This window comes from Psittacula echo (genome assembly GCF_963264785.1).
Source record: "Psittacula echo genome assembly, chromosome: 1".
In the NCBI taxonomy this organism is placed as follows: domain Eukaryota; kingdom Metazoa; phylum Chordata; class Aves; order Psittaciformes; family Psittacidae; genus Psittacula; species Psittacula echo.
In genome coordinates, this window is record NC_137735.1 from 87,474,172 (window position 1) to 87,486,023 (window position 11,852).

Sequence of the window (11,852 nt, forward strand, 5' to 3'; positions counted from 1 at the left end):
AACTGGAGCAAAAGCAAATTTCTTCCCCATCAGCACTTGTGACTGTAGCTGGCAGGACATTTTGCAGAGTCCAGAGACTGAAGCATCATCTTGTTCCTCAGCCAGACCACTTGTCCAAATATGCCTTCTTTCCTTCCTCCCCTGCCCCAGGACACATGGCAGTCCACACAGCTAGCATGGGGTTGGCAAGATTTTCCTGTGCATGCTCCTTTATAGGAATTTTCAGAACTGAGGAACCATTCCAGCGGATAGATTGTATTTGTGCAGAAAGCACACACAAAGAGATGCACCTCTTTTTTGTGGCTGACCCCTGCTAAAACAACCTCAGTCTATGTGCATGGTACAAGCTGGTGCTTCAACTTGTGACCCTATTCACTGATCTCTTGCTGATCTGAGGCTTAGCTGTCATTTCACACGTTGCGCTCATTTACATCGGCTAAAGCGTGGGGCCAAACTACTGCAAAGAGAAACGGATCAACTGTGCACGCACTGCCAAGCTTATCATTTTTATAACCCACAGCTCCCCTCACCACTCAGATCTTTTTCCCTCTGCTGCATGCCTCCAAGCTGAGGCCTTTCCTTCAAACACAAGTGTAAGCAAGAGGAGCTTGGCTGGAACAGCCAGTGCTCAGCTCCAGATACCCTCTCCTCAAGCTGCAAAGCCAGCCTAACTCACACTGGAGACTGTCATCCCCTGCTTTGCACCAGTGCAAGAGAGAGCAGGACCAGACGGCTGGCCTGACCCAAATTAAGCTAACCATATGGAAAAACAGGTCCAGACGACAACGCAAGGTAGTGAGAGATCTTGAGCTGGCTTTACTGGTAAGGAAAAGCTGCCCCAGACACGAATGTGAAACACTGGCCTTGCTCGGAGGCAAGCAAAGTCTTTCCATTGATATCTCTTTCAGGTTTCCGGTATGTTCATAGGATATATTTAGGGTTGGGTTTTTGCACCTGCAGGTTGTCAGCATGATCCATAGTTTAGGAGCACCACGAAGTTCCTCACCAACACCCCATTCTTGCCCTGCCTTCAAGCTTCTGGCATCTCAGACTAGCTCACACACCTCATCCTGCACAACCTGTTGATGACCTCATCTCCAATTATCCAAATCTTTGTCACTCCTCAGCTTGACCACAGAAAATATCAAAGCACGACACTTCCAGCACTTATAAAGCTTCAGCCAGTACAAAGAGCTGTTGTTCATTTTCTCAGTAGCATAAGCTACTCACCTTGGTGCAGTGACTTCCCTTAGGATACTGAATCAAGTTCAAGCATTAAGTGTCCTCAGTCCTTACCTTCAAAGTACTCCTCAGCTTAAGCCTGAGGTAGCCCAAAGAGAAACTAAAGCTTCAGGAAAATATTGTCAGTCAAAGCTTCACCCTGCTGGGACAAGAAGAGCTCTCCAGAGTAGGTTTAAAGTGCACTGATGTAAGAGAAAAAGCTCTCTCAAGGCTGCTCCGAAGCTGTAAAAACAATTCCCTTGGGAGCCAGAGACTAACACAGGCCTCATGCTTTTCACTCAGAGAACAAGATGCTTACCTTAGATGGATCAGGTCAGGGCAACATGAGCATCAAAATGAAGAGGAGGAAAAAAAATGTATCACTTACAAGACTTCCCAACATACGCTCAGCTAAAACCACTGCCAAAAAGGGAGTGCAAATGAAACCTGAGACATGCGGTTATCCTTGGGGGGAAGATGAGAAAAAAACCACACAGGTGCTGCATAGCCACGATGCTCAGCACACTGCTCAGCACACTCAGGTGCCAGAGCCAGAGCAGAATTCCCAGTATTCTTAATCCCTGAGAGATTTCCTTCCTGCCTGCCCATCAAATGCCATCAAGGAAATGGGCCCTTCCTAGTGAGACTTAGTATACTGAAGTGTCAGCAACCTTGAAAATTATAATTCTCTTTAGCACAGTATACAGCAAGAAGTCCCATGGAGCCTTGGCCTAGCTCACACTACGAGTAGTTATTGGCACATTTTGCTGCAGACCTACAGTAAATCCTACAGAGAAACAGCTTCCAGCATAGGTTAGTGAAGATCTCTTCATGAAGGGCTTTTTTCAAAAGAGAATATCAAGACGTCAAAAGAAAAAAAAATAAAAAATCTAAACCAACCAAACAAAAAAATCTCCCAAAATCCAAACCAAAAACCTTGGAGAATGCTATGAGAAGTATACACCAAGGTCATGCAAAAGTACCTACTCACTAGATCATAAATAACACCAAAAGTGAACTGTGGTTCAAAGTTCATTTAAAAAAACAGACTATAGTAGCACCTTCCAAGTCTTTCACAGAAGATGGATGGTCTATACAGCTGTTCTGACCACTAATATTTCTTAGCTTTGTCCAAGATGTCCAAGACCCAGGGGACAAAATAGCTCCTCCCCGCTGAGCGGGAGCCTAACCAGCCCTACAGAGGGAGCAGAAACCAGAGCCATGCCAAGTGGAGCTGGCAGTAGAAGAAGTAAGCCCAGAGATGAGACCTCCTAATTGCAGACTTGAGCCCACGGTTAAAGTGGCCTCCAGAATGAAGGCAAAATCCAGAGCATTTACCTTGACACTTAAATGCTGACATCTCTGGAAAAACAGAGGCACAGGTCCAAGCTTTGTTGTGATCCAAAAAGGAGCCATCTCAGCTCTGCAGCAGGATACACCATACTCAGGGGTGCTGTGAGAGCAGCTCAGGTCCATGGAGAGCAACAGAGAGCTCGTCCACCACAGGCACACACATTCATTATGTGCCACCATAGCATTGATTATGTTAGTAGCTACGTAATCTGTGACCTGAGCAGAAATAGATGCAAGCAAAGGTCTCAGTCAGGAGCCCCCTTCTTCACTCTCTCACCCCTTGCAAGCTTTGGGCAGTTAAGTAACCTTGTCTTGGAGAGTGATGCCAGGTGACAGATTATTCCTTAGAGAGGTGTCTCTGGGGGATTGTTATTGTTCTGTTCTTTTTTCTAACACTGAACATCTAATAAGCAACACCTACTACCACCTGCTACTGTTGTTCATTCACTGATCATCTCATTTTCTCACCATTTATCACTGCAATGATGACTGCATTCACTTTCAGTGAAAACCCTATTAAAAACATACAGTGTTTTCTTTCAGAATTGCAGGGGTCACCCAACACCAAGGACAAAAGGTAACTCTAGCACCACGGCTGCGAGCCTCCATTCTATAAATACGCTTAAGTTCTTTACACATCTCTAGTGCTGTGTAAGTAGGACAGAATAATGCAAAATATTATGTAAAACAGTGTTAATGCAACTTCTGGTTAAGGTTTAAGGGAGCTAATTTCCTCTTGCTGTCACTAGCATGAATCATGTTTCTTTCTACTGCAGGCAGCAACCTGACATTAGGTAAAATGCATGTGAAGAGGAGAATTGGGCCCGAAATACACAAAGATGAAGAAATTTAAGGTTATGGTTGTAAATTGCCCTGCCCACACACACGAAGTATAATTTGCATTAGTGTAATATGACATTATCTTTCACCCCATAATACACTGTCATTATTGCTCACATTTCCATGGTATCCACTGCTTGATATGTCCCATGGGACAGATTTTGCAAAACAGCTCAGCTCCCATTTAGGCAGCAAAATACATGGCTGGGCTTTCGAGAGCACCGTGTACACTGGAGGCTGAGCTTGTTTGAACAGGCAGCAAAACTGTCACAATGGGAGCTGCAAGGCACCAAGGATTTTAATATTCTGGCTGCGCAGGTTCCCCAAGAGGAAAGGACAAATACAGATCCCAGCAAAGGTTTCCTTATGACTGGTTTCTAGTTTGCTGTTTTCTGCTTGGTTTTAATGTGCTTTTTTTCAGGCTTGCTTTACTTCCAATAACACAAACTCCAAAGTGCTGCTGTTAACTCTTGTGATTTTTGTTGGGAGCCTTGGGATGTGTGGCATAAACCTGCAGGCATCAATCCTGCTATGACTTGACAATCTCGGACCACAGTAAAAGAAAGAGAGAAGAAGTTTTATTCCTCACTACTATGGGGAAAAAAAGAGGACTGCAAGATCTGAGCCACAGGCCTAAAGGTCTGAAAGCCACAGGAAAAATTAAAACCATATGTGATGATTTTTTTTTTTCTTCTTCAAATCTCATGGTTTTAAACCCATCTGACAACCTACAAGTACACAACTTGTGACTTTGGAATGCTTGTTTATAGTGACAGTGAAATCGAGCAGACTTGTTCAGAGAGGGAAAGATGACTTTCACCTATGATCTGTGACCACAAAAAAAAAAAGGGACTAAACAATGTATGGTACAAAACAAGGCATTACCAGGTCTACATTTCCTGCATTTCAGTGTTCTCCAGCTCCCTGGCTAGGATGCTACACTAACACAGGGATACATTTTTCTTTTTGTTTTGTTTTTTCTTCTCTCAAATTTACATTGATTACCCATTTAACACACGGCAATATATCGCACACTGTGGAATGCACATGAAAAATGGCACTGACATAAAACAAGAAGTAAATAAACTTGGAGCCTGTCTTCAGTGACCGAAGACTTCCTCCAGCATTACAAGATGTGGGTCTGTTAAAGCCCACTCTGTTTGTAAAAAAGCCCCAGAAAAGCACTGATTTGCAAAGCCATCCAGCGTATTTATCTGAGGATCAATAGACTTTCTTTATACCAGTCCTTGCCCTTGTTTCAGTTTTGATTTCTGCCCCTTCTCTCCCTCCCTTCATCACCACTTTCTCTGTATTATCCTACACACAGAGGTGCATCACACCTTTGAGTGCTATGCCCAGCAAACCCTGCTGCCTGCTTTCCTGTGTACATCTCCTTCAAGCCCTGCTCCTTCTCTGCTCTCCTGTCTGTTGATCCTCATACTGCTCTGCTCCTCCTCACACTCATTCTATGTATCCTGAACATGCCTGTCTGATTTAGGGCTCAACTGACAAGAGTTTCACATACAGAAAAGTGCAGCTCTGAGCTACATCTTCAACCTGCCCCCCTCTCTGAGGAAAGGCATCCTTTAGTGGCCTGCTCTGGGCATAAATCACATTGCTCTCTTCAGTGCTTTGCTCCACACTTGGGTAGAGGATTACATTGGGAAGGAAGGATACAGACTGAACTCGACCCTGTTGATCAAGTCCCTGTTGGCTTTCCTCTATCCTTTCACTGCCTGCCTGCCCGGGACAGAGTCTACAGAAAGCTGGCAGCTTCACCTTTGAGACATTTGAGTCACACATAGCCTGACCAGGGAATGAAAAGGCTTTTTTGACCTCTTAACTTTTGTGTATGGATGGTGCAAGATAACATCGCTCTTGTCCCTGTACTAACCTGCTCAGGACTGTGGCTGCATGTGGATACATCTCTCTGTGTACACATTTGCAGATGGTTTGTGTGTCACTGAGTTGTGACAATAAATATTGACAGAGCAGATTTTACTGTGGATGGGGTGAATTTAAATATTTAGAAAACATAACAATACCTGAGTTTAAGTTATCACTTCCCAAGTAAAGCCACGAGGAGAAAAAAAAATCTACATCCAAAAGAGTCAAATGGAAGAGTGGATTTTTGAAAGGGAATCAGTGCTAGAAGAGAACAAGTGACAGTCCTCTTTCAGAAAGGCCAAAGCATCTGAAGCAAAGACCCTGTAGGGGGGTCTCAGAAGAAGAATCTCATAATTCCTTTGCCTTTCCAGCTGCTACAGCAGGACTGGGCTTGTCAAATGCACTTGCTTTTTGTCTGATCTAGCTGCAAATGAGACTGCTTTACAGCCTAATATATCTCAGTCAGAAGCTAATTTCACACACGCTCATCAGTGAAATCAGTTCTTCAAAAACACATTTAGAGAAGTAAATGCTATCACTTTTCCCCCGTGCCAAGTGTTCATAGACAGACCACTCTGTCTTAGGCACTGTTACAGCACCAAACACAGATAGCTTGGAGCTCAGAGTGCAATACAGATTTAAGGTAGGCATATAAATACAAAATTTGTGCTTTTCCCATGCCAGGTTTCAGCTACTTTAAACTGGTTTTTATGTTGGTGCTTTGGTCTAGTGAACTGAATGCAAGGCTAAGAGTTAGGAGATGTCAGTTGAGTCTGCTGGTGACACTCACTGCACCTCACTCACCTTGTCTGAAATATGAGACATTAAACTAACAAGCCTTGGTTTATATCTCTGAGATCTGTAGAAGATAAGTAGAAAACTCCAGTCTATTTGGACTCATAGAGCTACTATAATAATAATATTTACTAAAGAAAAACGGTGCTGGACCAAGATTTTCCTACACATCACTTTTACCAGCAAAAAATGCTGTTTTATTGAAATTGAAACACTTTAGTGTTTTGATGAAATGAAAATCATTTGGCAAAAAAATAAGGAGGACAAGAGGAGAGAAAAGCATTTTTATACTAGAATGGCATGGCTGAGGTTTTTTCTTTTTTGTGACTTCTCTGTCACAACAAAGTATAAGAAAAAAAACATCAAAAAGCCAAACAAACCACCTAAAATTAGGCAGAATAAATCAATATTAAAATGGATGGGAAATGCTTATCCTTGTTCTGAGGAAAAACAGGTTTAAAAAGAGCAGGACTTCCCACAAATCTGAAATTCTATTTCCTGCACAGCTAGTAATAAGAATATAACTGTATATTTCAAATGCCTATACCTCCACATAAATATTACTGTACTTACACACCAAGTATTAGCACACGTTTACATTTTCTATTCAATAAAGTTGCTATGCAACACTCTGCAACAGACTCCTTCACTTCCGTACAGTGTGCTCAACTGAAGTAATCTGCTTTCAAACGATGAATCAGTTACTAAATTCTAAGTGGAAACTGGAAGGCATCAAACACAATGCAAGGACTCTGCGCAAGACCAATGCAACAAGAGTAAGCTGAAGAAACATTTTCTGCTCCAACATCAAAAAGGTGTAATAATAAAAGTGAAAGAAATTCAAATGATCCGAAATGACTACAGACTCCCTGCTCAAAAGCAGACAGAAATAAACCAAAACCAGCCTCTCTCCCCTCCCAGCCTTATGTCATGCCAGGAAAAGAAGGGATGAAAGAGGTAGCAGAAACAGCATTTCACCTAGCAACCTGACACGCAATCACAAAAGGATAATAACGAATGGATGTGGAATTTCACCCCAAGCCCAGGACACAGACACGTCCAAAGCAGAAAGCAGCTACTGCTGATAGAGACCTGGAGAGTATTTTTTCTCCTCTTTTACACTTGCTCAGTGACTCTTGGGGCTTGTCACACCAACTCACGGCCATGCAATTGAATCACATGGTAGTAGGACCAGAACAATCACTAATTTTTTGTTTTATGCATTTTCAAGCAAACCCCCAGAAGGCAGCGTTCCTGGGGCTGTACTTAGGAATGCAAGAGATAAGTGGGAATATTAATGAAGGTGTGATATGTATTACAAAACTAGGGCACCTCGTGTTCTCTCTAGTACGCTTCACAGGTGACATGCGAACAGAGGAACGATCATACAGGGCAGAGCCACAGACTTCTTCATCCAGAAGTGAAATCTGGAATGGTCAATAGCGCATCCTGCTGAGAACTGTAACAAATGGAATTGACTGCTGATAACCAATAGCTAAAGTTCAGCTCTAACCCTAAAGCAAGGAGGTTTGAAATCTAGAAGTATCTCTACAGGAGCTCTCATCCCTTGATGACAAATACTATTTGTCAGATCCTTGTGAGGTATTGTTTCAAAGCCTCACAAGTTTCACTGTAAGGAAAGGCTTTCAGTAACACGTTAAGAATGAACACAGGTAAGCAGAATTTAGACATAACCAATTTAGGTATTTAAACTTCAGCCTTGCCCACCTGCCAAGAATACAAAATAACTTTAACTTGTTTAATAGGTGATGCGTTTTCCTCTACCATGATGCTACTATTTCCTTAGAGTCATTCTGAATTTTCTCCCTCCTAATTTTCTGGCATTGCTTCTTTTTTGCTTCACGTAGCATAAAATTTCCATCAAATTTCTCCAGAAATGTCTGTTTTCAGTATGTGGACTTTTCAAATGTTGGCTGGTTATTAGAGTGTTACTGTTCTTTGGACGCTAAATAACTTACCCAGACAGGTAGCACTCTTCCACTCATGCAGTAATCATTCAGGTTCCTAATCACTTTGTCCATTCTCCTGGTAATAAACTGCCATTATTGAGTCCACATGGCCAGACTCCTCTGTGAAAATTGGTGCCTGCCTGAGTGCCCATGTGGAAGCCTTTGAAATGGCCACCGGTGAACTCTGGGCCACATTGTCCCTTCACAGCCTTCTGAACATGGCCTAATATCTGCCTCTGGGATTAACTTTCCTGTACCTCTCCAAATACCTCACGCTCCCACCAAGACCTCAGTTTCCCTCTACCTCCTGCTGTCTCATTTCCCACTTTCTTTGCTAACACCTGCAACACCTCCAGCTTGGTATCATCAGTATATCTCACTAATAGACTTTCCTCTTGCTTCACATCAGTAATGAAGAGCTTTAAAAAGACATTAAAAAAAGATTTGTGGCCAAAGGTCTCATTAATTATGTTTGCTGTACCCCACTAAGTACCTTCCTCCAATGCAGCTCATTCCATTTATCACAACCCTTTGTTTACAGCCTCTTTGCCAGTTTCAACTCTCAAGTCAGTGCTTCCTCTCTCCCAGGGAATCCAATTTCTTTTCTTTTTTTTCTTCCTTTATTTAATGGCAGGATGTCTTTCTTCCAAAACGTTTTCTGCATTATAACCACGGATTTATGTAGCGAGAAAGATATATAAAGGTTTAACCCCAGAGTGGAAATTAAAACAGCATCAATTTCATACAGGTGAAGTTTTATATGGATAAAAGGAGCAGACAAGCAGCATCACGGCTGGGACAGCCAGAGGAAATTCAACCGCCTGTGCTCTGCAAAGGTCAGACGAGATGATTGAAAGCATCCCTGGTGCCTCTGCATGGACGGAGCAGGTCTCTGGTGGGCCAGCTCCTGCTGGTGCGGGAGTGACTCCAGCTGTTCTGGGAGATAAATAGGAATAAAACAAGACCTTGACTTTTTGTCAGTCAAGCTTTGCTCCTGGTTGCTGCTGTCCAACAATTAACATGGCAGACATCTGCAGGAGTCAATTGGCAATCATTCAAGATGTTCCCACTCATCACCGAGGTTAAGTTTACTCTGATAAATGGGATCAACCTCTAAGTGGTCTTTAAGAACAGACTCAGGGGAACTTCTTATGAAGCATGGAGGAAAGGGGGCTGCATAGCATGAGGATGGTGCTGCCCTTACACAACCAGCCATACACTTCCTGGAAAAGGCAAACCTGCCATGCACAATCCAGGCCACCCCCTCACAGAAGAGATGTCCCCCACACTGCTGGGGTGCCTGCCCGCAGCATGGACTGTGGCTGGCTCACAGCTCTCTCCTCTCAGGATAAGAGCCAGAGAGATAGAGAGAGGCTGAGGGAGTTGTGCTGACAGGCAATAGATAAAAAGCTGTTCTTGGTTCCCATCTTTATCACCCCATGACAGACCTGTCATGTGCCTGGGTGGGCACTCAGTGCCCAGCCCAGCTGCTCCTCTGCCTGCTACACTCCTGCCACATTGGGCACATAGGACTGTGCCTCAGTTCCTCCATCACAGCTTTCAGCTACTGCTCAGAGATAAAAACACACCCAGGAAGAGGGATAAGACCCTTTCTAGAAGGGCTTTGCATGGAGCCAGACACCCTGAAATCCACCTCCGTAGCATGTTTAAGAAATAGGTAGCATCAGGAAGGTGACTTTGGCACAAGGCAAAACGTACAATTTAAATTGTGAGGTCAGCTGTGTAAACTTTCCTGATCTGGAAAAGAAAAGGGAACTCCGAGCTCAAGAGAAGGATTAGGAGAGCTCTGGCAAGGTGTTAACCACTGCAGACAGCCTGATTAGAGAGATTACAGGGAAGAGCAAAGAGGCTTCTTGCCCTTCTGCAAGACAGAAAGAAACCTGTGGATGAAATGCCTAAAGGGCTGCATGTGGCAGCTGCTCCCTTTGCACAGGGAATAGCAGAAACATCAGAGTGACACAGTTCAGTGCTCTTGCAACCCCCTGATCCCAACTGCAAGCAATCTGCCCAGCAGTTCTCTTCCAGCCACCTGGATACAACCACAGCAAAGACTGAGCCACCTCCACTGATGTTTTCTGCAGTTAAATAACAAGAGTAATGCCTGCTTACTCACTTCAGGGTTGCAGGAGAATAACACTGATTTAAAAACCAAAAACAAACCAGGAGAGGTAAAGGAAGGGAAGGAACAGTTCAGCACCAATAAAAACTGCAAAACACAACAATGAGGCTGGTCTTGTCCCCATCCTCTGGGAAGGGAGGAAGCAAGAGTTACGGAGGGGCCAACTCCACCGTGGGAATAACACATGCGCATGGCACATGCCCCAGGGCTGTAGCACCTCTCTGGTTTGCATGCAAACCTGAGCTGGGAACAGCATCGCAGATCTGAATCGCACCAGCAAGCAGCAGTTCTGCTGCTGACACATCTAGGCTCACATGCAGTCCCAGCAGCCCTATGCCCAGCGGTGCTCAGCCTGGCTCACACATACACTCCAGCTCACAGGGGAATAGTCTGCATAAAAGAGAGATTACAAAGCACAGGGTGAGAATGAAAATAAAAACAGCCATGCTACACACCCCTAAACTGTAATGGCATGAAAATTTTTCATGTGAGAGGATCTGGAAGAATGTGTGAAATCCTGAGTAAACCAATTCCCCCTGCCTCCCCCATCTCACCCCTCTCCAGACCTCACACACATCCCTCTTCAGGCAGATGTTATCAAACTTGTGATGTCCTTCAGTAAGAAGAAAAACCCCTTTCCTTTGCTGCACACTGTTCATCTTGAGCTCCTGAGCCACGAGCATGACCTTGCACTAAAGGATTACCAGGGCAGATATGCTAGGAGACTGTAGTTTTCTTGCCCATCCAATGACAACTCTTGGTGCCATGATGGGGGAAAGCATGCACATACAGTGCTCAGCCTGCACTCAGTTTGCACTGAAACTCCACCTGAAGAACACCACCACACACAGCCTGACTGATCACATACTGCCCACAACTCAAGTTCAGCAGGTGTGGAGGGAAGCACGGCTTACTAGGCACACGGTTGATAGCTTTCAGAGGTCTCAGGACGCGGACAGTACGGATTGCAGACAAGTTAATGTTCTGGAGATCCAGGGAGTACTCCACCATCCTGTAGAAGGGAAGAGAGAGAAAAGAAGAAGAAAGTTTAAAAGAAAAATTAAACATTTTGGTTTGAGCCATAGAGTCATCATTTGTTCATTGAAGGGTTTCTGCAAGTCATGAGGATGAAGCCTGAGTCTTTGGGAGCAAAGCCAAAGCCTCCAGGAACCCTCCAGGAGGAGGACTGGAGACCACGGCTCCCCTGGCAGAACATGCAGCGAGCAGTGAAAGGGTGCCAGGCGAATGCAGGCCAGCAGCTGTGATAACACTTACTTGCTGTGACTTTCAGGTGGAAGGAGAGCTGTATGAAGATGTGCCAACAAGGAGTGTGCACTCCTGGCGAGGGCACGCACGTGGGGTGGACATTTCCCATGAGGACAGGAAGAGGAGGGCTGTGTAGCTGATTTTACTGAGCATTACCTGCAGCACAGCAGCATACTCCCATTGTTCCCCTCATCTCACAGTGCAGGATGAGGTCCCTGGAGGCAGCTTCAGCTAACCTGTTTTACCTCACGTAGAAGCAAGCTCTCTACTTAAAGCGGTAACTGCTTTGCCTAGGCAGGAAGGCTTCTCCTAGAGCTGTGATTCACTCCTTTATGACAGCAACCAAAAGGGGAAAAGCCTAATTTTAGGACATTTGCTAG

At 44.4% G+C, this 11,852-nt stretch overlaps 1 protein-coding gene across 9 annotated transcripts in view; it reads right to left on the reverse strand.

Moving 5' to 3' along the window:
- CACNA1I (calcium voltage-gated channel subunit alpha1 I) overlaps positions 1-11,539 on the reverse strand; it is a 69,866-nt gene extending 58,327 nt beyond the window's left edge. For 8 of the 9 annotated variants that reach the window (XM_080633171.1, XM_080633168.1, XM_080633167.1 and 5 more), the window contains exon 1: positions 11,121-11,424. Coding sequence is in view for 8 of the 9 variants with exons in the window: in XM_080633168.1 (XP_080489294.1) it covers positions 11,121-11,289 (169 nt within the window). In the remaining variant the exon portion in view is untranslated. Of the gene's footprint in view, positions 1-11,120; positions 11,425-11,481 lie in introns of those variants that run through there. The other variant, XM_080633169.1, reaches the window with a different exon arrangement.
- Between the last annotated feature and the right edge of the window lie 313 nt (positions 11,540-11,852).